The sequence below is a fragment of the Thunnus albacares genome, chromosome 7 (assembly GCF_914725855.1).
Source record: "Thunnus albacares chromosome 7, fThuAlb1.1, whole genome shotgun sequence".
In the NCBI taxonomy this organism is placed as follows: Eukaryota; Metazoa; Chordata; class Actinopteri; order Scombriformes; family Scombridae; genus Thunnus; species Thunnus albacares.
In genome coordinates this window covers 29513783-29536128 of record NC_058112.1, presented here as the reverse complement: position 1 = coordinate 29536128, position 22346 = coordinate 29513783, and the positions used below count along the sequence as shown (strand labels likewise).

The 22346-nt window shown below is 40.3% G+C and overlaps 2 protein-coding genes and 1 long non-coding RNA gene across 5 annotated transcripts in view; 1 reads left to right on the top strand and 2 right to left on the bottom strand.

The window, feature by feature from the left end:
* Nucleotides 1–713: 713 nt before the first annotated feature.
* cep41 (centrosomal protein 41) lies at nt 714–9067 on the bottom strand. Its single transcript, XM_044356539.1, has 11 exons — nt 8938–9067; nt 8558–8621; nt 8413–8460; nt 6964–7025; nt 6639–6708; nt 6209–6332; nt 4272–4438; nt 4109–4176; nt 3840–3954; nt 3266–3484; nt 714–2699 (listed from the first exon to the last, which is right to left on the bottom strand). Exons 1-11 carry the CDS (start codon nt 8968–8970, stop codon nt 2572–2574), a joined length of 1098 nt encoding a protein of 365 aa, XP_044212474.1. The 5' UTR covers nt 8971–9067; the 3' UTR covers nt 714–2571.
* A 136-nt stretch (nt 9068–9203) lies between these two features.
* The window catches only part of poc1b (POC1 centriolar protein B), a 50395-nt gene continuing 37252 nt past the window's right edge, over nt 9204–22346 (top strand). Inside the window, exons 1-11 of one of the 3 annotated variants that reach the window (XM_044356536.1) lie at nt 9204–9596; nt 9730–9855; nt 10473–10557; nt 11322–11493; nt 11651–11830; nt 12163–12270; nt 12571–12686; nt 12775–12908; nt 13274–13342; nt 14590–14742; nt 14889–14966. In XM_044356536.1, coding sequence (XP_044212471.1) covers nt 9832–9855; nt 10473–10557; nt 11322–11493; nt 11651–11830; nt 12163–12270; nt 12571–12686; nt 12775–12908; nt 13274–13342; nt 14590–14742; nt 14889–14966 — 1119 coding nt within the window. In that variant the 5' untranslated portion in view covers nt 9204–9596; nt 9730–9831. Of the gene's footprint in view, nt 9856–10472; nt 10558–11321; nt 11494–11650; nt 11831–12162; nt 12271–12570; nt 12687–12774; nt 12909–13273; nt 13343–14589; nt 14743–14888; nt 14967–15269; nt 15781–22346 lie in introns of those variants that run through there. The other 2 variants (XM_044356537.1, XM_044356535.1) reach the window with 2 other exon arrangements.
* LOC122985695 lies at nt 19237–20687 on the bottom strand. The gene is made up of 2 exons (XR_006404170.1): nt 20507–20687; nt 19237–19782 (listed from the first exon to the last, which is right to left on the bottom strand). It is a non-coding gene; the product is annotated as an uncharacterized LOC122985695 (long non-coding RNA).

The window sequence follows — 22346 nt, the reverse complement described above, 5'->3', positions numbered from 1 at the left end:
AAAGATCTATGTTAAGAAATAGTAAGTGTTTTGGTTTATTTCGGATATTTTGGCCAAAACAGGAGTCAAACGTCCCAACCGCCCACAACATGAGCCACGCCGTCCAGCGTGATGTCTGCGCACCAACATTTTATTGTGGCGACAAGGTTGTTTTAGTTTAAATGGAGGGGAAGCAGTTCGCTGTTGCTTGCTGACCGTCCTTCACATGAGCCAGAAGCGTTGACAAAAGGCGTTCTGACAGGAACTGCTCTACCATTTCGTATTTCTTCGCAATTTGAAGAAATAAAAACAAGGTTAAATCTTGTCATTAAATGTTTAGTAATGTAATAGTCTAAAAAGCAAATAACAAATGAGAAAAAACAATGTGTACATGTACATGGATGTATAGATTAAATTTTGTGACCACTGGGTTGGAAAACCTCACGATTTTTACCTAGGTCCTGTTCCAAGGTTCATTCAGGTTTTTCTATTTTAAGTAAATGGGACCAGTTGGGAGTTAGAGGTGGTTAGATTTGATCCAGCTGAATTAGAATAGTTCCTCTCTAAAAAGGAGGTTGTTCAGGCGGTTTTAATTAAAAGTTAAAGAACAAAATAAGATCCTGTACAAATTTCAAACTCTAATGTTAGTAAATGAAAGTTCATTTAATAATTTTTGCCATTTGTTCTGTTAATATTTCAAAACTGTCTTGGTAGACAAAGAAACAACTCCAATAAACAATTTTACACTTTATTTAACATTCATTTACAAACCAAATCATGTGATCAGCTGGTTAATGTCAGTTAAGACTGATGGTGAAAACACAGAATCATGAAAAAAAGGGCTCCGTACTTCATTAAATGCACTTCATAAGACTATGTAAGTGCACCGTGCAAGAAGTCCCATACCAACGAACCACACAAGGGCCACACGTAAGAAATTAGCAATACTGTTTTTCACATTTGGAAATTGTGATTTTGTAACATCTGTGACAAAATGCCCATTTCCTTCCATCCTTTATGTATTTGTGATAAGCACGTGTGTCTATGTGAAGGCCTCAACTAATCAGTTTGCGTGATCAAAACTTACAGTACCTTGATCCATACAGTGCACACACACACACACACACACACAAAATCAGTCAAGTGCGAGTATAAAGGATGTAAAAATAGCACATAAAGGCAGCAGTTGCACCCCTCCGTTTAGGAATCACAATAAGACATCATGACAGGATGAAGCACTTTACAAAAATACAGCAAAACTCTTCTTGTTTTCACAAAGTGGATAAAAGTCTGTAACATTATGTGTACATACATTACATCTACTGTATTACAGAGATTCCCAGCGTATCCTTCACATCATTAACATTCAGTTTTTCTGTCTCCAACAATCAACATCTTTAAGGAAGGCCATTTATGTGGTGTATGTCATACTGATGGAGTTAAACTTGACCTTTTTGGAGTTAACAACCTTAAAATAGAAACAAACAAACAAAAAAAAAAAACATGATTTGAACGGATCAGATCATCCTCAGACACAAGTGATGAAAAATCGATGAGATTAGTGTTACATGAAATCTTAATTTGAGTGCAAAAGGATTCGTCAGCTCGAAGGTTCACAGATGAGGCACTGTGCAAACGTATACACGCCATTTATTAAATATATTAAGAAAAAAAAAAACACAGGAAGGGGAAAATACTACAGTCTGACGTAAGATTTGTGAAGATGAAGACTGAAATGTTAAACTGCTCGCTGATGACGCTGAACTGTTTGCAAAAGTCCAACATTTTCAATTTGAAAATTTCATACTTTTATCCAAATGTCATATTAATCAGAGATTAAATATTTTGTTTGTTGTAGTAAGTAGCTGTTCACAGCTGGCTGAGAACTTCAAGTAGACCATATCGCTAAGATTATCCCTCAATCTAGAAGAACATACGTTTTGCAGTGTTATTTAATTTCCTAGGATTTGCATAAATTCCAAAATTGAAAAAACATAAGATAGTTTTTTTTCACTTAACCTGTGTAGGAACTTTGTCCTCAACAGGATTTTCTATTTACAAAATAAAGCAGAGATTAATCATTTCAGTTTTGTCAGAGGTGGTCAGAGTGCAACTGATCTCTAGTCTAAATACAGCAGCAATTAATTGCGCAAAACTGTGCGGAAGCGAACGGAAATGATCACAATTTAGGAATTTTAGAGCAAAACATGTCAGATGGTGCCAGAATCTTCTGCATCAGACGGTTAGAACAGTTAGATGATGATAACTGATGAGGAAAGACAAATATTTAAACAGCGATCTCAATTTTGCGTCACTTCACGAACACATGAGAGAAAAAATGAATGAAAAAATTGAAAATCACTCTATGCATCCAAGCTGCTGTAAAAAAAAAAGAAGAAAGTTACGGTTTTGGTCCTGTCCACCTCTGACTATACAGCAGTATTGTGGAAGATTACTTTGCAGACTGAGACCAGAAGTGTGTTTCTTTACAGTTAAGGAATGAGGGAGGGGGGAATGTAATCTGAAATAAATGGACTTTGTGTTGGAGGTATGTTTGTTTGTCTACTGTATGTGGGTGAGAGAGGGACGGGGTTATTTCCAGGGTCTACTGCTCTGAACCCTGCTGCTGTCTCTCCCGGATGTCGAGGAACTCTGTCGACTGCGGGCGCTGGACGTTTTAGACTGGGTGCTGCTGCTCGACATCCGGCTGGACATGCGGCCTGCAACAAAGAGGGTAGAACAAGAACAAAATTTGTGAATCTACATATTATACATTTCTTTAGATGAAAGTTTGGTTTTGTTTCATTACTTCAGTCTCCAAAAACAAAAACTATAGGATCTCAATCAAGAGGGACGGGCCTTACTGATTTGTCGTAGACCTATTTTGTGATCTACATTGATTAAACTGGTCATTGGTATTGCTTTATTTTATGGGTTTCATAGTTCCCTATAATATTCTAGAAAGGATCTGATATGTAACTGTAAATTAACAGAAAGGTGAACATGCATACACTTCAACATGTCAATATTAACCTAAATAATACATATATTTCAGTTCAAATGGAGCTTTTTTTTTTCCAAGGAAATTCCTCTGGAAATCAACATCTGCTCATAAACTCAACACAATTAACTAAAGTGAAATAGCTGTTGCAGATTTGTCCTTTATTACCTAGCGCCACATTACATAGCTCTTCCTGGTAAACTTATTAGGTAATTACAGACCCGTAAAATAAAGTCTTACTGGCTGGTCTAATTTTACACTGAAAATAGGTTCCTGATGCCTTACTGTTGGGGTTGCTGGGGATGAGCATCTCATCCAGCTGCTCCTGGATCTTGGCCAGCTCGTCTGATGTGAACCGCCATCTTTTCTCCGCTGCCTGCGATGGCTGCTGCTGCTGCACAGAGAACTTCTTCTCCTTCGTTGATGTAGGAGATGACAGGCACGAGGTCGGGATGGAGCCTGTCGTCATTCCTTCTGGAAATTTCTGAGCGATTAGCTTGAGACCTATAAAAAGGAGAGGATAGCAGAGAGTGACAACAGCTCTTTTAAACACATGGAACCTGCAACATTACTGGTTTAAACATATATACAGTTAATTAAATGCATGTTGCAAGACTTAACTAACTTAAAATTAAAATCATCTTCAGTTTCACTACATTTTTTTGTCAACTAGTTTCATAGAGGACATGTTAAGGAGCGTTGTGGCCACTGGTTTTTCTTTTCAAATCATCTCCTGTAAACTTTTAGCTACAACAAAATAGTGGCGCTAACTTCAAATACATGATACGGCTTCTTCACTAAGGATTAGATAACTTTTAAAGGAAGTAGACTAGACAGCTTGAGTGATATTAGAACTCACCTCCAGACAGCATGAAGAGATTTTCAAAGCCTCGTTCGCACATGGTGGTGGCCGCCTGGCTGGCTATCCTCTCATCCTCATCATACACGATGATGATCTTACCTGCTGCGTTTTTCTACACAGTTTGTGGGTTAAGGTCAGACCAGTTAATGGACTGTTGTACCTTTACGTTGATTATTTAACATGACAAAGTGTTTTAAACAAAGAGGCTTGTGGGGATAGACAACTAATCAATTAATCAACTAATGGTTGCGGCTCTAGAAGGATACGTATTCCAGCACTTCCTTGGTGTATGGGTTCATTGTTCGAGACAGCATGGCGATGGGGAAACTGTGCGCTGTAGGAAAGAGGTGATAAAAACAACGATAGAGATGATATAAATATTCTTGAAGGCATTAGAAGTTTGAGGAGCTTCATGTTCTCGCCACCTACCGCTGATGATGTGGCAGCGGTCGTACTGGTCGCGGTCCCGTACGTCCAGCAGCAGGTAGGGGCAGTCGGGGTAGGGCCTGTCAGCCAACGCTGGGCTGGACACCGACATATCCGCCGTCTTCTGATTGTTCCTGTCGAGGTTCAGCTCCCCCACGCCGCTGATAACACTGTGAAGTCAAAATAAAATCCTCTTTTATTAAAAAAAACAACTTTTTGGATCGTTGTGTTATCTATTTTTATTGTTTTCCATTGCCTTTTTATAGGTTGTTTTGCTCTGTGCAGCATTTTTGGTCTCCATCACTCCCTAAGAAGGAGGAGAGAGATCTTATATGGAAAATTTGTTTTTTTGGTCCAGCGTACCTCCTGCTCATAAATTCACAACATAATTCACAATGGCGTATTTGATGTAGGAAAATAATAGTCAAAGCAGAGCCCATTATCTGTTGCGGGTGATTTAGCTACATATTAAACTTCTTTTGGGTAGTGTGTTGAGTTTTGGCTATTTGCTGTGATCACACAGTCTTGTGCATTGATTTAAAATGCAGACTGAGGAGTCCTGATATATGATTTTACCACCTGTCAGACACTCAGACATGTATTTTCCTTGGCCTGCCCTAGTGGTATTTTCTGTAAGTCTGTTACTGTCAGTGATGATTCACTACACGACTACAGTGATTTACTTTCACAAATCAGGGACGAGTAGATTTGACACATTTCTGACCAGCAAACCGGAGGACAGATGACTCTCTGCAGCAAATCGAGTTTTGGAACTGAGCCAAACAACTCTGTAGAAGCACACCGCTTTCCCCTTGTGTAGGTTTACCCCAGCACTGCCCTACTTTCTCTCTCTCCATCTGTCCTCCCCACAAGGTGAAGGTGACCTAAAACTTCTGTCATCACAGAGGCCCACTCTGCAGCCCCCTGGAGAGGCCACAGATAGAGTTACACTCCTGGGGTTTATGTCCAGGCTGGAAGAGATGCAGGCGCAGGTGAGAGGAGAGGACGCCGAGAACAGACGGGGGGGGGGCGGTTATTGTGTGGTACAGAGAAGGTGAAATGGGGGACCCCTCTGGGACATGAAGGTGAATGTATAGTGTGTTAGTGCAGACACAGACATGGTGGGTGTAAGGTTACAGGTGTGCTTGTGGTTAGGGATTGTGATTGTTGAATGCTGGGTGTGACGATGGGTGAAAGGATGATAGTGAAGAGCCATTGTATGTAGAAATACTGAAGACAATAAAAAAAAGAGAGGAAGGCTCTAGATTTAAGCATCTATTTTTATGAACAGAAATCAAAGGGTCGGTTCACCCAAATTACAAAAACACATATTTTCTCACTCACCTCTAGTGGCATCTATCCATGCAGATACTTCTAATGTTATTTTATTTGCCACAATTCTGAGATTCTGCATTCACCCCACTGCAACTGAGGTGAACGGGATTAACTACAGGGTGCACACTACATCTCAAGTTTTTAAGAATTCAGCAGCAATGCATCTTTCCAGAAACAGTGTCTCTGTTACTCGAGATATCTCAAAACCTAGGCATATAAAACCACATTTCTCTGCATGGCTAAGTACCAACTGAAATAAGGCAATTTAAGTCTACTGACCATTCAACACCCATTCAGTGGTGATGAATTTTGTAGCTCTAACCTGCTAGGCCACAAACTAATCATTGACTGCTCACTGAGGGAAGTCTGCAGCTGTACAGGCAGAGAACTTAACGGTTTTACTGGAAGCGCAGCTAAAAGGTTACTAACATCTCAGTCAGAGGTAAAGTTCCCTCCGATGCAAACACATGGCGAAAACATTGGCCTTCACAAACGTATTTTGCGCATTTGGATAAAAGTTTACTACCAAACTATGAGTAATATATGTGTTGTGTACAGTAAGGAGTATTCAGTAAGGCTTTATAGGGTGCTGAGCTGTGCAGTACCTTAACAGTGTTGACCGGGCGGTGTAGCATCCACTGGCATCCTGACGGTCTGACGCCTGCGGGGAGCCGCTGGTGTGATCAGACAGACTCTCCAGGTCAGCGTCAGACATCACTGACAGGCCGTCTGAGTGAGAATGAGTGAGTAACCGTCAGATTGTCAGCAACTGTTCTGTTTAAGACTTATATCCATACAATAATTAACATATTATTCATAATAGTTCACTTCAGTGTAAAATTAATATGTATATTAAACATGACATTTTTTTAAAACTAATGTTGATGACTTGTAATTTTACTGCAAATAATTCTATTCATGCTCTTCTGTTCTATTTGTCATTTTTGCCTCTTTGCTGCTGCAGTGACCTGATTTCTGAATGCAGATCAATAAGGTTTCAACCATGTTACATGAATAAGTAATAGTGCCTCTCACCTTCTGGGACAAGTGATTCGCCATAATTCTCACTGTCATTCAGGTCTGATACGGAGGCTACCTGAAGTAGCTGGTGTGAAAAAGAAGTTTGAAAGTCAAAGATGCTTGAACTGGGAAACAATGTGTGCAAAGAGAACGGTCTGTTGGAGTCTGTAAATCAAGCAAAATGTATTCAGAGCTGTCCATCTAAAACTATCAGAACTGTAAATGGATCACCGCCTTCATTCTGTCACTTCCAAAATATAGTCCAAAAAAACTACATTGACTAAAACATACATGTTGTAGAATGTTACAGTATTGCAAGGAAATATTCATTGATGCTTACCAATTGCGCAAACGTTGTCACCTTTAGTCGTTTGAAGATTTCATCTTTTCGATACCTGTAATCTGAAGAAGAGAAGAAGCAAATACTTAAATCTAAAAATGATGGATAAAGGAGCTTCTCAGCCCTCTCACCTTGTGTCATATTAAGGTCTAATTATTGAAACGGATAATTGTGATGGTAAACCAGAAAAAAAAAAAAGGGATTACCACTTTAACCACTGCACAAACCCATACTACATACACCTCACCTGGGTCTTGCAGGTCCTCCTTTCCCCCTTCCTCCTCTAATGCTTCACCAAACCTCACCTCTGCAAGCTCTGTTCCCATGCTACCTTCCAGCTAAAGCTTTCACTGCTACACCCAAGTCAGGGCTGCTCACTGTTTTTATCCTTGCTATTGATACTGGTTTTACCCCCATTGTGACTTCACTATCTCACACTCTGTCAAAGGCCCCTACTGGCACCTGACCAGCAAGTCCCCATAGTTTGTGTCCAGGGCCACAGAGGAATAATTGTGGACAGCAGCACAATCCTCCATTGGAGAACGGAGGAATCAGTGTCACTTATCCCTGAGAAATCAGAGGACAGGTCAAAACAAAATGACCACTGTCCACAAAGAACTTATTTAAGTGGGAAATATCAGTGGGTTAGAACTTCTCCGGTTTATCTCTTGAAGAAAACAGATGAACACAGAAAAGAAACTCACAGAAAGAAGTTGGCAAACTTTAGTGTACAGCAGATACATCCACTTCAATCTAAGAAAAAGACCCTTGGAGGGTTTATTTTCCTGTGAGTGGATCATGTGTGAGTTTTACAGAATTCTGCCAAACTGGGCTATCTGATCCACCTGTTCAGATTTGTGCAGAATGTGTTTAAAAGATGCTAATGGACTGAACTGATGTGCAACAGTCCTGTGGTCCAGTGGATAGAGGGACTATTTTGCACTGACTGGGTTAAAATCCAAACTGCTATACGTGTCCTTATGAAGTTTCCATTAGGAAGATGATGAGGCTGTTCCTATGTAAGCAACCAACATCTGTTAAGCCCACTGAGTGCCATAAATGTGAACTAAAACTCAAGCATAGAGGTTTAAATTTGAAGACTTTAAAATGGTGGGTTGTTAGTAAAAAAAATGATCATAATATTTATGGAAGATGGTGCAGTGATATGTCATAATCAAAAAGCAAAATTTAAGTTTACATCAACTTTATCATTCCAACAATGAAAAATACAGTTGAAATGAAAAATTTTGAGTGAGGACCCAAATATAAAAACTGACAAGATGCTCGACAACACATAAACGCACCAAGACATTAACATAAAGCATCCATAGTTCAAAAGTGCATATAGCAGGGTAAAAACGTATAACAAGATATATACATATAAACGTAATTATAAAAATATGTACAATTCCTTGCCATTTCTGGTTCTTCTTCAAATAAATTACTCACATTTTTTAATCTCCTCCAGTTTTTCCATATACTTCGTAAGGCTGTATCCTATCAAATGAAAACGAGCAACATAAACAGATAAGAACATAGGAAATAGCTCTGCCTTAACTTAAACAACATTAAATAAGAATAGTGCCTCTGATACCTGTGTCCAGCCTTGTTTTGACATGTTGATACTTGGCGTTTTGCGGGATCCTTTTTTTCATGTACTAGGAGAGGGAACAGACAACAGGGTTTTCGTTATCTGAATAACACGTAGCAAAGGCTTGGTAGTAAAGGTTATTATGTTAGGCTGCCAGCAGGAGAGTTTTTAGAAAGACTGGCAAACGTTATGATTCTCACAGGTGCACTGTGGTTGATATGGTAACAACACTCAGCATAGCTAACTAGCTAGCTAGCTAGCGTAGCTTCGCCTGTTTTTTGTTGATCTACGCTGGATTCATAGCGCATGATATACTCGATAACGCAGTAATGTCAGCTAGCAGGTTAGTATAATAAGCAATGCTGTCATTTAACTGACATTACCTCCACACTGCCGATACTCCGATGAAGCGACATCTTTTTTTAAACCGAAATATCAAGCGTCAATTTTCAACTTTAACAACCTCTGTGCTGATTGGTCAGCGGTATTTCATGCACCAATCGAAGAAGCCGATACTGCGGCGGTCCTCCTCCAGAGCAGTTGGACATGATACGACTGGCTAGTTGCTTAGCAGCGGAAGACGCTCCACCTTACTGACGTGGTGCATTCACGTCACATAAAAATAGGAATTTCCGTGGACACGATTTTAGGCAAAAACAAAGCTAAAGTTCCTGGCTCGTTGATATGCATTCTGTATTGTTTTTCAGTCATCAAATGGTATTATTTAACTAATGTGCATATATTGTTCTGTCCATTTTTAATTGAAACGATTTTAGCTGATATTCACTATATTTGCCTGCGGATCTCTCCACTCGAGCCCGTATGCAAAGGCTTGATTGACTAGGTGTACCAATTAGCTGTTAGGTGTACTTGAAATCTTCCGGTAGATTACGGCTTTTTATTTACAATTTGAACTTTGTTGTGAACGGTATTTTCATGTTGTGAATGTAATTATCAGGTTAGATTATCGTATCTACTCCTTGCCAGATGTTAAGTGAATGCAGCACTACTACACTACACAAGCTCAAGCTACAGGTGGCTAGTAAGTTAGCACGTGTAATTCCGGTGGTAATGCAAACACAAAACTCAGTTTTTATCCAGAATATATCGAAACTGAAAGGGAAATAACGTTGCGAATAGACTGTTAAGCAGACAGTGTTATCTGGGCTCGACAGGTCAGGTCTGAAGCAGTTGCTAAAGGCGCACTGTTTGACAGTCATGGAAGTACACAACAGCGGGACAGTTCAACCTTCGCTTAGACAACATTAGCTCAGTAAATGCCCATAATGGCGTCTGTAATGGTAAGTAAACTTGTTTTGGTATCTTCGTAAAACAGCCAAAGTTGTTTTAGAAGAAGTGCGTGTACTTTGATAACATACACTAACCTAGCTGAGTCGGCGAATTTGCTAGCTGCATCTCTGCTAAGAGGATTTGCTGATTGGAGCTGTCAAACACACCCCGGATACTTTCTGCTCCTTATTGTCATCACACAGCATAGTAATATTATGTTATTCGCACTGAATCAACTAAGTTTAATATGCTCAGGCAGACCAGTAACACACATAATATAAAACTGTTACAGACATGGTGAAACCATAAAAGTGAAACTCACTGTTTTCTCAGTGTTCACACACAGCAGTGCTCCACTTCCACATCAGTAGCACTTTGCCTGAAAAAGTGTAATCTCTCGAACATATTTGCTGAATTACCCTCTAATGTGCACACTTTACAGTTAAAATGATGTTTTTGTCATGATCATTCATCGATACTAAAGCAATCAAGTTCAAAGCAAGCTTCTCAAACATTCTCTTAACGACTAAAATTATTTGGAGCATTTAAGTGCAGAGGAAGAGCTCATACAGAGAGTGTAAAAGCAGAGTTTTTCTAGCTAACTGACCTGTGATCAATGTCTTTGCAGGAGGATCCCACCCTCGAGAGACACTTCAAGGGTCATAAAGATGCTGTCACCTGTGCAGACTTTAATCCAAACTGCAAACAACTGGGTAATTTCTGCTTCCACTACAACTTTTGCAATTTCCCAATACTATTCAGATGTTCTTTGCAGTGTGTTTGTTATGTTTCATGTCTTTTTTAGCTCCTACAATTTGTCAAATATTGACCTTATTATCAGCACAATTGAAACACTTATTTTCTAATTTGCGCTTACCTGAAACAGTTAAGATGCTGATATCAGAAGGCGATATGTAAAAGTATCATGATCACAGTGTTAAGTAAAAAATTACTATCAGATCATTAATGATAATCATTCAATACTATATGTAAGTGTATAATGTGGCCTATCATGTTTATCATATACAGTAGTATATGATAAATATGTTTTCCCAGGTTTTACCTCCATCTGAGCTATTAAATCAGAAAACCGACTAGTTTCCCACAATGGTCATCTTTATTTCTGTCTGATGTTTTCTGTCAGTGATATGATTGTTCATATTGCCCTTGATGCACACATTGACTTTTGCTGAATTTAAGCTGCAACTATGGTTTCAGGACAGCATCTCTAACCCCTAAGCAGACCTAGTAGCATGTAAATAGTCAGTTTAGACGCTTTCTTCATATTTGACACAATTAAACATTAACCAATACAAACCAAGCTGACTTTATGTGCAGTAGTAACCTTTTTATATGCCATTAGTTAAATCTACTGTAATTCACCAACAGAAAAGCTGCATTGATTGTAGTGGCCAAAGTTTCTCCTGTAATTCTTGACTGAAATATCTCCGTACATCTTTCTTTGGTTTCCCTCCAGCCTCGGGGTCAGTGGATAAGAGCCTGATGATCTGGAATCTGGCTCCCAAGGCGAGGGCGTTCCGATTCGTCGGCCATCAAGACATCATCACTGCGGTGCAGTTCTCACCCTTTGGTAACCTGGTGGCAACTTCCTCCAAGGACAGGACGGTCCGACTGTGGACACCTTCCATGTAGGCTTAATGTCGCTTTTGATTATAACCTTTTTTTTAACTAACTGCAGTAAGTGTACAGCAATGTAAAAGGAAAAAAAAATAAAACAAATGTCCTGGTGCACAGTATGGTGTCCACATAGTAACAACTTGTGTGTGTGTCTGTTATCTGTTACAGAAAAGGAGAGTCAACTGTGTTCAGAGCACACACGGCTGCCATACGCAGCGTTGCTTTCTCCCATGACGGCCAGAAATTGGTGACAGGTTCTGATGACAAGTCAGTCAAAGTGTGGAGCGTTCACCGGCAGTGCTTCGTCTACTCTCTCAACCAGCACACTAACTGGGTGCGCTGTGCCAGGTACCCAGCAGCACCACATCCTTAGCATGCATGTGTGTGTATATATTATATGTTAGAAATCCAGGTGTTAATAGCTTTACCTCTTACACACGTTCTCATAAAGGACTCACAAACAAACAAAATTTTTATTGTAAGAATTTTTACTAATAGAGATAATGGAATTCAAGGTTTCCTGGCACTGTACTTGTTTTCAGTGTACTTCAGGCGCCGTTTGAAGTATTTGCTAGAGACGAGTATATGTAAGCTACTCAGTGGTCAAGTGTGTCTGCAGTGTGTAAATATGTGTAACTGTATTTTCACTCAGTTGGTACAATTTGTCTTTTTTGCTGCAGGTTTTCTCCAGATGGGCGTCTCATAGCCTCCTGCGGGGACGATCGTTCTGTGCGGCTGTGGGACACATCCACCAAACACTGTATCAACTGTTTCACTGACTATGGAGGGTAAGTCCTAAAACAGCCTGCTTGAGTGTCCTGTTACTCTACTTAGCTTTAATTTTGCCATCAGTTTGCTATTTTGTTTAAGCGTTGCTTTGTGAGTAAAACATTGTCAGTTTTAGTCACTTAATGAAACTGTATTTTTTGTGTCATTTTAATTTGCACAAACTCTTGTCATAGTTTTTCTCTTATGAAAAAAAAAGTCCAAACAGGAGATTCATTCAAGGAGGTTCATTCCTGAGGAAAGGCTAGAACATCACTGAATATAATTTGAAATTTGACACCACTGTGTTTTTACTTTTCCAGATCAGCAACGTTTGTTGATTTCAACTCAAGCGGCACCTGTATTGCGTCCTCAGGAGCTGACAGTTCACTGAAAATTTGGGATCTACGGACCAACAAGCTGATTCAGCATTATCAAGGTATTATGGCTGCAGTGCAATAATGGAAAATGTCATTTTTTTGACGTCAATTGACTTTTTTTTTTTTTTCTTCCATCTTTCCCAACAGTCCACAGCGCAGGAATCAATAGCTTTTCCTTCCACCCGTCCAACAACTACCTGATCAGTGGCTCCAGTGACAGAACTGTTAAGATCCTGGACCTGTTGGAGGGACGACTCATTTATACCCTCCATGGACACAAGGTGATGCTACAGAACAGCTCTGCTTATCCACAGATAGATAACAGATAATAGTTCAGTTGAGACGCACCTACAGGTATTTGGTACGTCGCTACATGGGACCTCTGATTAACTGGGTATTACAAACCTGACTTTTAAAAAATGATACAGTTGTGATACAGTAGTTTCTACAAATATTGGCATTGAAATGAATCAGAATGTATGAAAAAGTAATGAAATCCACTGAATGTGATACAGAAAACAGTAGCTCATCATTTAGGAATATATATATATGGAAACAGGATTTGTGTTGGACAAATCCCAAAGTGTCCAAGCTGTAGTGGTATCGTCTGTTTCTTCACTAACATTGTTTACTGTGTTTTTTTTAGGGTGCTGTACTCACAGTAGCATTTTCCAGGGCTGGAGATTTCTTTGCCTCTGGAGGAGCTGATAGTCAGGTTAGTGTGACACAACAAATCTTGTGTTCCTCTTTTTTCAATAGTGTTTAAAGAAATATCAGTGTATTGGGGAAAAAAAAAACCTGGAATCACTTTCACAGGCTGTCCTATCATACCCATACTTGTAGTTGTGATATCTTTAAGGTTATGAGGGTCTTTACACAGTTACCAAAACTTTGTTACAGGGCTGTGTGATATGATGATACACATGCACCGGCCACTTCATTAGGAACACCTGTACAGTCTAATGTAATCCAATACAACAGCTCTGCTATAAATTCTACCTTTACGAAGCTTATACATTTTCAGTTTTTGTTGACATTGTCAGAAATGTGATAATTCTACTTTATGTATATCATTGTGGTGGTAGCGGGTGGTGATGGTGCACTGGAGTGCTTTATATTGAAAAGTGTTCCTAATATTTTGCCCCCCTCATGGGGTGAAGCTCTTAAGTTGATGACAACTACAATTGTTACGTTATTTTACTAAACTATTTATTCATTGAATTTACAGAAAATGTGCCATATCGTAATTGGGATATGAGATTTTGGTCATATCGTACAGTCCTACTTTGTTAATATCAAAAAAGCATCGTTCAAAGCAGAACTCAAAGATAATCGGGGTGCAACGGATCAGAAAACTCACGGTTCAAAAAACTTTGTCTTCCATATGTTCTGTAAAACACTTACAGCAAGGAACTTTTGCCCATGGTCATAAATGAAAACAACATTCAAGATGTCCAATGTTTAAATAAAATCTTAAAATATATAAAATATTCAATGCTAATTAGCTGTTCAGCTGCAGCACATTAAACAGCATGTAAACATACCTGCAGATGTCACTACGGACCTGTTAGATGCCAGTTTGGTCGTTGCTCTTCAAAATCCCTGTTAGCGACACGCTGTCTGTCCATGACTTGTACTTACAGCAGTTTGTTTACTTTGTCTTAAACGAGACATTAAATTTTGCAATTGATCTGCGGTTCATATGTGTGTCGAACCGTGGGGGGGGCGATCCGTATGGATCACGGATCAACTACGATCCGTTACACCACTAAAGATAACATAATCTTTTTGTGATTATTAGTTGTAAATTATATGATTTGTCAGCATAGTTGGAGTTAATTTTTGATCAATCAGAGTACTTCTTTGAAATAGCAACATCCATCCCAAAAAACGTATCGCTTTATTATGCATTCAATACATTTGTAGGGTCATCAAAGTCGTGCTGTTTCCCTCATCCTCTAGGTGCTGATGTGGAGAACAAACTTTGACACCAAATCCTACCAGAACGTCCTGCAGCAAAACTGTCGGAGGTCCACCCCTGACCCTCCACCTCACCTGAGCGACATCCACCCCCGAGTGCCCCACCTTCACCACCCACAGCCCACAGCCATTCATGTCAGTTTCACTTTATGGAATGTTTAGTGTCTATAAAATCACACTAATCTGTGACTAGACTACTGTGAAATATTCAAGGTGCTACCAGAAAATCTCAGCTATATTTCCTGTTTTACCTGCTACAAAGACTTTTTTTTTCTCCACAGATCAGTCCAAAGGTGGCAGACACTCTGTCCACTGACCCGCATGTTATAGAGTTAGGCGAAACTATTCACAACACCACGGTAAGTCTACATCCCAGCCACAAGAAACCAGGCTTTATTGCTAATCACATAGGGGGTATTTGTTTATGTACATTTATCATACATCAACCACAAAAAAATTCTTAATTACAAAGACTGAATTAGGACAGAACAAAACACGCAACATTACAAATTGGCTCCACTGAAAGCTCTTAAATGTAATTAAAACACTGAAGCAGTTATTTCTAACAGTCACATCAATCAAAGACATAGTTATGCTTAACTCTGACTGTAATGAAAAGTGAGTGCCTGTAAAGATTATTTTATTTATATCACTGTATTCAGGATATTGGTTCTGGTATGTGGTGATGCCCCCCAGTACCACCAGGTGGCACTGCAGACCAGTCTTAAATTTTAGAATCTCCTGCTGCTGCGCTTGAACATATTGTGTGACAGCTTTTGGACATTTTGTCATACAACAGCTAAACATTATTCTTCACCTCTGTGACTTTATTTGTCACAGAGGTTGTGATGACAGTAGAATTAAACACTCTGTCTGTCTTTGCTCTGTGATCTGTGTTTATTCTTATAGTAGTGTTGTCGAGAAAACACATCATTCATCTTTTTCTGTGCATTCACACATGAGAGCTGCACAGTACATTGATCAAATATTTTAACTTGATGTTAATCTACTTGTAATGTGGGTTTTGGTTATCATAAAATGGGAATATGGATTAGATGTCGTATTCCTTATCATTTCTTGTGCTGGTTCATCTCTGATTTGCTTCTCCTGATTAAATACAAAGCTGTATGCCCACTTTTAGATTCTGGATTGTGGGTTTACTGATTGATTGAACTCCTGGTTTTATGTCGCTCATTTTTATAGCTCTTCTCAGTTCAATCAGACTCAGAATCAGAACATAGAAATTAGGTTTTATGAGTATGATTGACACCCTTACTTATGGTCGGTGTTACATTGGATCAGCTGGAGGGATGATCTGTGAAACTCTTGCAAGATTTTAACCTTAACCTCACCTCAGGAGGGTTTGTCCCTCCAGCTAATCCAACCTAGCATTTACCCTTACTTATCCACTTACTCAGCTCCGAGGAGAAATAACTAGAAATTACTGCCACCTGCTGGTATGAAATTGAATTACAGGAAACAACACGACAAGTAACTGAACAGTATTGATTTAGTGATCACAAAATAGTGTTTTATGAAGACAAAAACAGAAAAAAGAATGTTTTTTTTAAATTGTAGAATCCAATTTTAAGTAAGAACCACAAAGACAGTGCTTTCTCTACTGCAATAACAGCCCATCCATCATGATTCAGTAACTCAAACTGACTGTAAATGTTAAGACAAACAATGATAATTAGGCTCTCACCAAGCGTTAGTTAGTCAATAGTCACACACACAAAAAGCTGTAAACCTTTATCCACTGATAAAGCACATCATAAAACATTCATAACAGTAAATCAGCAAGACATTGCTCAATAATTGAGAGCTGACTTATCACTTTGCCTTGATATGAAAAAGAACATAATGACAAAAGCTCAGTTAGTTCTCCAAACCCTGCGTGGCTAAATACACAAATCTTTGACAAATTGTAATATCATTGATATTTTGGGGGCTGAACCCTCAGTATGCACGCAAAATGGGAGCCTAAATATTTGTTTATGTGCTCAAATATGAAGAGGGATTCCTGTATTCCTCTGAATACGGACAGCAGATCCGGTGCGCATATACAGTAGCACTGCTGCTTTAGGGCTGTGACTTTTTCTCAAAACTAAAAGTCAAGTTGTGTTAAGATCTTTCATGTTTTCTGCACAGTTAAGAAACTAATGTAGGAGAATGTCATTTCAGTTTAGCGTTTTCATTATATGGGCGTTGCCATGCTTGCTCTTGGGAGACTGTAACAGTGGTGTAAAGGTTATGCAAACAAATGTCACTTTATACTTGGACTGAACACCCTAAAACATTAGCATTTTGAGATCTCCTTATCCTTTTTTTCCAATCTCTAAACATGTTAAAAATCGTAGTCTACATGAATTATAGCTCTTATTGCGATGGTAGTAATTTTTCCTTAGTGTGCCGCCCTACTTCTGTTAGTGTCTCCTTCCCTGCCTTTGGCTGCTGAGTGGGAGGAATGCTATGAATGGACCAAGCCGAGTGGAAGTCATTTAAAGTGAGGATGGCCAAGTCAGAGAAGTAGTTTTGGTTCAAGACTCACAGTTAACATACAACTGCAAAACAGCCATTCATAACTTGAAATGTTCTTAAGTTAAATGGATACATGAACGGCGCAGGGGAAGGGACTCATTTTAACCTGCTTAGAGTATCAGATGGATGGGGTTTACTCGGATCATCTCTGGGAAATTGTTAAATGTCGGACACTCATTAAATGGACTGTTTAAAGTAAATATCCTCAAATGATTCATTGATGTTTTTATACCAAAAAGCAAATATAAATGCGTCTTTTTTTGGTCTGGCATACAGGAAGTGACACATTTCACATGTAAGAACGGCAAAACAAACTCAAATTTTCAGAACTAAGACTCTAAGACTTCTAAGACTACTGTGTAGTCCGTGGCATGTACTCCCTCTTCTCTTCCTCCTTTTTCATTTGGCTGAAGGAGCTTCTCTTTGCTCCCTCTATGAATCGCCTGAGCGTAGCTGAATGGAAAGGCCCGTGCCCGCCGGGCCAGAGGAGGAGGAGGAGGAGGAGAGATCACAGAGAGAGATGGGGGAGAAATAGAGATCAGAGTGATGGGGGTGGGGTGGAGGGGGGGTGAGAGCAGGAATCCACGTGCCGGTGCCTGGGCCCCTGGGGGCCCCGACCAGGGAGTAGCAGCCGCAGCTCTAATAATAGACTAGCTGGAGTTCTGCCTGCCTGTTTAACTCACTTACTCACTGCACCCTGGTGTCACACGCATTTAATACATACACATCAGTTTTGTCCTTGCCACAGATAGCAAGCTAAACATCGGCCCTCTACCTGTTTACTCACTGTTAGTGCATCAGCTAAATGTGTTCAAATGAATCGGTTAATACACACACACGCACACGGGCACTGGCTAATTTTTGGACATCCATCCCTTCTCCCTGCCTGCCCCCCCACCCCCCTGCAGCTTGCTGTGTTGTGTATTTTTATGTGAGTGCAGCTGAGTCAATGGGCATGTTAGTGTGTGAATGAGCCTGCATGTGTGTACACGTAGTGTGTCAGCGGATATGCAATTCTGCAAAGTAATGTGTGTGTGTGTGTGTATGTGTGCTTCTGGGGGGTGTTTGTGTGTGCACATGAGTCACCGGGTATTGGAGTGTGAATGTGCGAGTGTGTGTGTGTGTGTGTGTGAGGGTCATTCCTGTTTAGATCGGTTCAGAGCGGGGAGCCCCCAGTGCTACTCCTCCTGTCAGCTCACATCACCTGATTTCCATCACTGCAAATTCTCCTCTCCTCTCTTACCCCCCCCCTTCCCCTCCCCCGCCCCCCTCTTCCTCCTCTCCTCCCCTCGTCTTGCCCCCTCTGGTCATTTCCTCCTCCTTTCCTCCTTCCTTTCACCGTTGTTGATGTCCTCAGAGTGCTTTCCCTTTCCGCCCTGCGTCCATGTTTCCCCTCCATCGCCCTAATGGGTCCGAGTGTAGGCGGAAGCGGGGAGAGAAGGGGTAAGAGAGCCTGACAGACAAATGGAGAGAGAGAGAGAGAGAGAGGGAAGGGAAAGGACGGGAGATGCAAATGGCCTGAGGTGGGTATGTGGGTGGCTGAATGGGGAGGTTCCTGCACTCACGGTTGCGTTGCCATCACTGACTTTTGTGTCCTTAATTTAGGGCCATCTCCTCTTATCACTTATGTATTATCTGTACTTCTTCTTTTGAGTTGAATGCCACTAAACAGAAGTTTGTCCACATCATGCATGCAGTACATAACACCCCTGCGGACATTCTTTTTTATTTTTATACATATGGTCCGGGGTTGCTTTGCTGTACTTGTTTGAGCTAGACCTCTTTAGTTCAATTAAGGGAAATCTTGATGCTAGAACATACAGTGATACAGTTTTGCTTCAACAGTTTGGGGAATGCGTTTTCCTTCTTTAAAATGACAATGGCTCCGTGCACAAAGCCAGGTCATGAAATGGCAGAAGATTAATGCTAATGGTTTTGGAATGAGATGCTGAACAATTATATATTACAGTCATGTTTGGGCGTCCACATACTTTCGGCCATGCAGTGTAGCTTGCTTGCTAAGATTGCCAAAATACTACTGCAGAACTAATGATCTAACAATAATAATAACAACACACGATGAATAAATAATGTTTTGTCTTTAAAGCATGACCTTGCATGAGCAGAAATGTGTCAACTTATTCACCAGAAGTTACTGCAAAAGCAACTTGTCTGTAGTTGTGCTTGTTTTTCTTGTGTCTGTCTTTCTTGTCTGTCATTGCAGCACAATCCTGCACGCTTTTTGACTTGCAGGGAGTTTGTATGAACCGGGAGGTGACGTCAATTATAGCACGATGACACCGATGTGGCATCAGCTGTGTCTTTGTCCCCTTCCTCCCTCTTTCTCTCTCTCTCTCTCTCTCTCCGCATTAGCCATTATGCTCTACAGTAAGCTAGCAGCACAAGCAGGGCTCAGTGCTTCTGAATGGAGTGTTATCAGCAAACACTACGTCATTACAGAGCAGAGAGAGGCCCAGGGTGGTGCCCTCGCTCTCTCCATTGACATTACACTGCTTTGATAGACACAACAGTCACCGTAAAGTGACTTTATCTCATCCGTGCCAACAGCCGTAGTGTCCGTCAGCTGCTCTCTGTGTGTCCTTGAGTACTCTCTCTACTTGGGATCCACTCAATCTACAAACATAAATATGACTTTTTGAAATAAAATTTCACAGTAACAATGTAACATAATCCAGTTATTTTCTGATACAAGCTATAGTGTGTATGTCATTGTGACAGTTGCTCCCAAATTACTTATTCAGGGAGTCTCAGAGATCATTTAGAGGCCTCCAGATTGTATCAGAACAAAATAATTTTTTTAAGTGCTCCCCTACTTGTTTTCTACTTGTCTCTGGCTGGCTGGCTGGCTACTTTTTCATCTAAATGTTACTAAATTTTTGAAGTTTTAGGAGAGAATGTCTATTAAGACCATTGAGTGAAAAACCGTTTAATTGATGTCAGTTTAGGTGAGCCATGGCGGTCTTTTGTTTTTAAATAACAAACATTTCAGCACTTTTTGAAATTGCTATGTGTGAAATTTTAATGTAATTATAGCATCTTTCTCATTACTCTTGATGGCATTTGTTTTTGTTTGTAGAAAAATGAAACAGTCCAGATAAGAATAGGTGCAATCTATGTGTTGCTTTCTTACAGTGTCCCCAAAGTGGCTTTAAGACTGTACGCACAACTCAAACGATTTAGATTTGGACCGCGCTTGTGTTGAGGTGTGATTTAAGCATTTTACTTGACTTAACCTGACAAAAAAAACAAAAATATATGAAATGACGATAGTATAAGAGGGCTTTGTTGAATTGTGTGACTGGGTGTCTCTCAAAATGCAGTACAGTCGTTCACCTACCTGAGTTCTTCCTCTAGTTGAGTGGCAGGCGAGAGTAGGTAATGATACGGAGTGTCAAACTCATTGCACTGAACAGATATTAAGTCAGCTGTGAAACACATGAAGAATGGCAAGCGTGAAATGGGGCCAAGAAGATAGCAGAGTGCTATAATGTTTGTGTGTGTGTGTGTGTGTGTGTGTGTGTGTGTGTGTGTGTGTGTGTGTGTGGTGTACCTGTCTTTGTGAGGACCGAATGTTTGCATAGTTAAGTTAATAAGAATTTCTAGCTTGGAGTTTAGATTGTGATGTCACAGTCTGTGGAAGTTCCGTTTTAGCACATGAGTTTAGGATCAGTTTGAGGTCAGACATCCAGTAAAAGTTCATTAAATTAGCCATATAGTGTTGATGGTAAAAGTTAAAGCAACATTTTGGTAAAATAACACTGCTGATAAACGGCCCTCACAGCTACAGCAGTGCAAAAGTGTGTGTGTGTGTTTGTGTGTTAAAGAGGTGATTAGATAGCAGAAGGTTAGATTTGGTTACTTGCGCCATCTCTCGTGTCCCTACAGACGATAGCTGTGACGCCAGTTTGACCAGACAAGGTGTCCTCTACCGACAGGCCTCCTCTCACGGACCTGTGTGTGTGTGTGTGTGTGTGTGTATGTGTGTGTGTGTGTGTGTATGTGTGTGTATGTGTGTGTGTGTGTGTGTGTGTGTGTGGGGTTATTTGTCTTTCCATCGTGTGTGAATAGGTGTATAATTTGGATCAACTTTGAATATGTAAGGCCATAAATGTTTGTTTAATTTAACAGTGTGTACATGTCCACATTCAGACAGATGGCCCCGCCCCCCCCACCCATGTCTAGCTTCCTGTGCAGGGGAAGTACAGGATATTGGATGGCCCGGAGGTTTAGATACCAGATTTAAGTGCTGTAGAGGAGAGCACGAGTGACAAGACACGACGGAAACGAGCTAAAGATAGTAATAGCTCTGGGGAGGTGGGGAGGGGAGGGAGGGGGGGGTGTTCACTTTCCACCAGGACAAGGGCTCCCAGAAGCTACATAACACCCTCACATGCACACACATGCCCACACACACACACACTACACTATACTCAGGCAAACCCGCTCGTGCACACTCAGTCTGAAGCACAATCAAACAAGTTCATTCATACTGTATTCTGTCATACACTGTTAGAATCATCTGACTCTCGCTCTCATACTGACCTAATCAGATGGAAATGCATGCATACAGAATGTGCATGAACCCGATATGAAACGTTAGATGCGGGATTAAACCTGATACTCATATGCAGCGTCAACTATGGCCATCAGTGTCTCCGCATGATTATGATGTACTTTAACTTGACATTAAATGAGTGTTTTGATAATAACATTAAATCAGATGACTTCATAATGTTGAAAGGGTTCGCTTGTAGTGCTGGAGAATCAACATCTAATTACACATGTCTGCGCAGATTTTAGCCTCCATAACGAATTGTTTTGGTTCTCTGGCTGGCACGTAGACCACATTCAGACTTAAAATAGCACTGTGTTTAAAAAAAAAAAAAAAAAAAAAAAGCAAGGGTCTGCATTAGTGTGGGTGTTTTGTAGAGGAGCCAGGAAAAAGATGAAATGCAATCCAGCATGTCTAGTTTGAGTAATACATCCATGAGTTTGAAAGCTTACCAGACACCTGAACACTGCACAGCACTTAATAATACTTTTACAAGTCCAGAAAGTTATCATGACGACAATCATCTTCTGTCTTGGCAAATGATTGGAAGGTAAACTATACCAGTAATGCGCACTTATATATTTGCATGACGTTGCCTTGTATTGTGGCAAAAGCTAAGCGACCA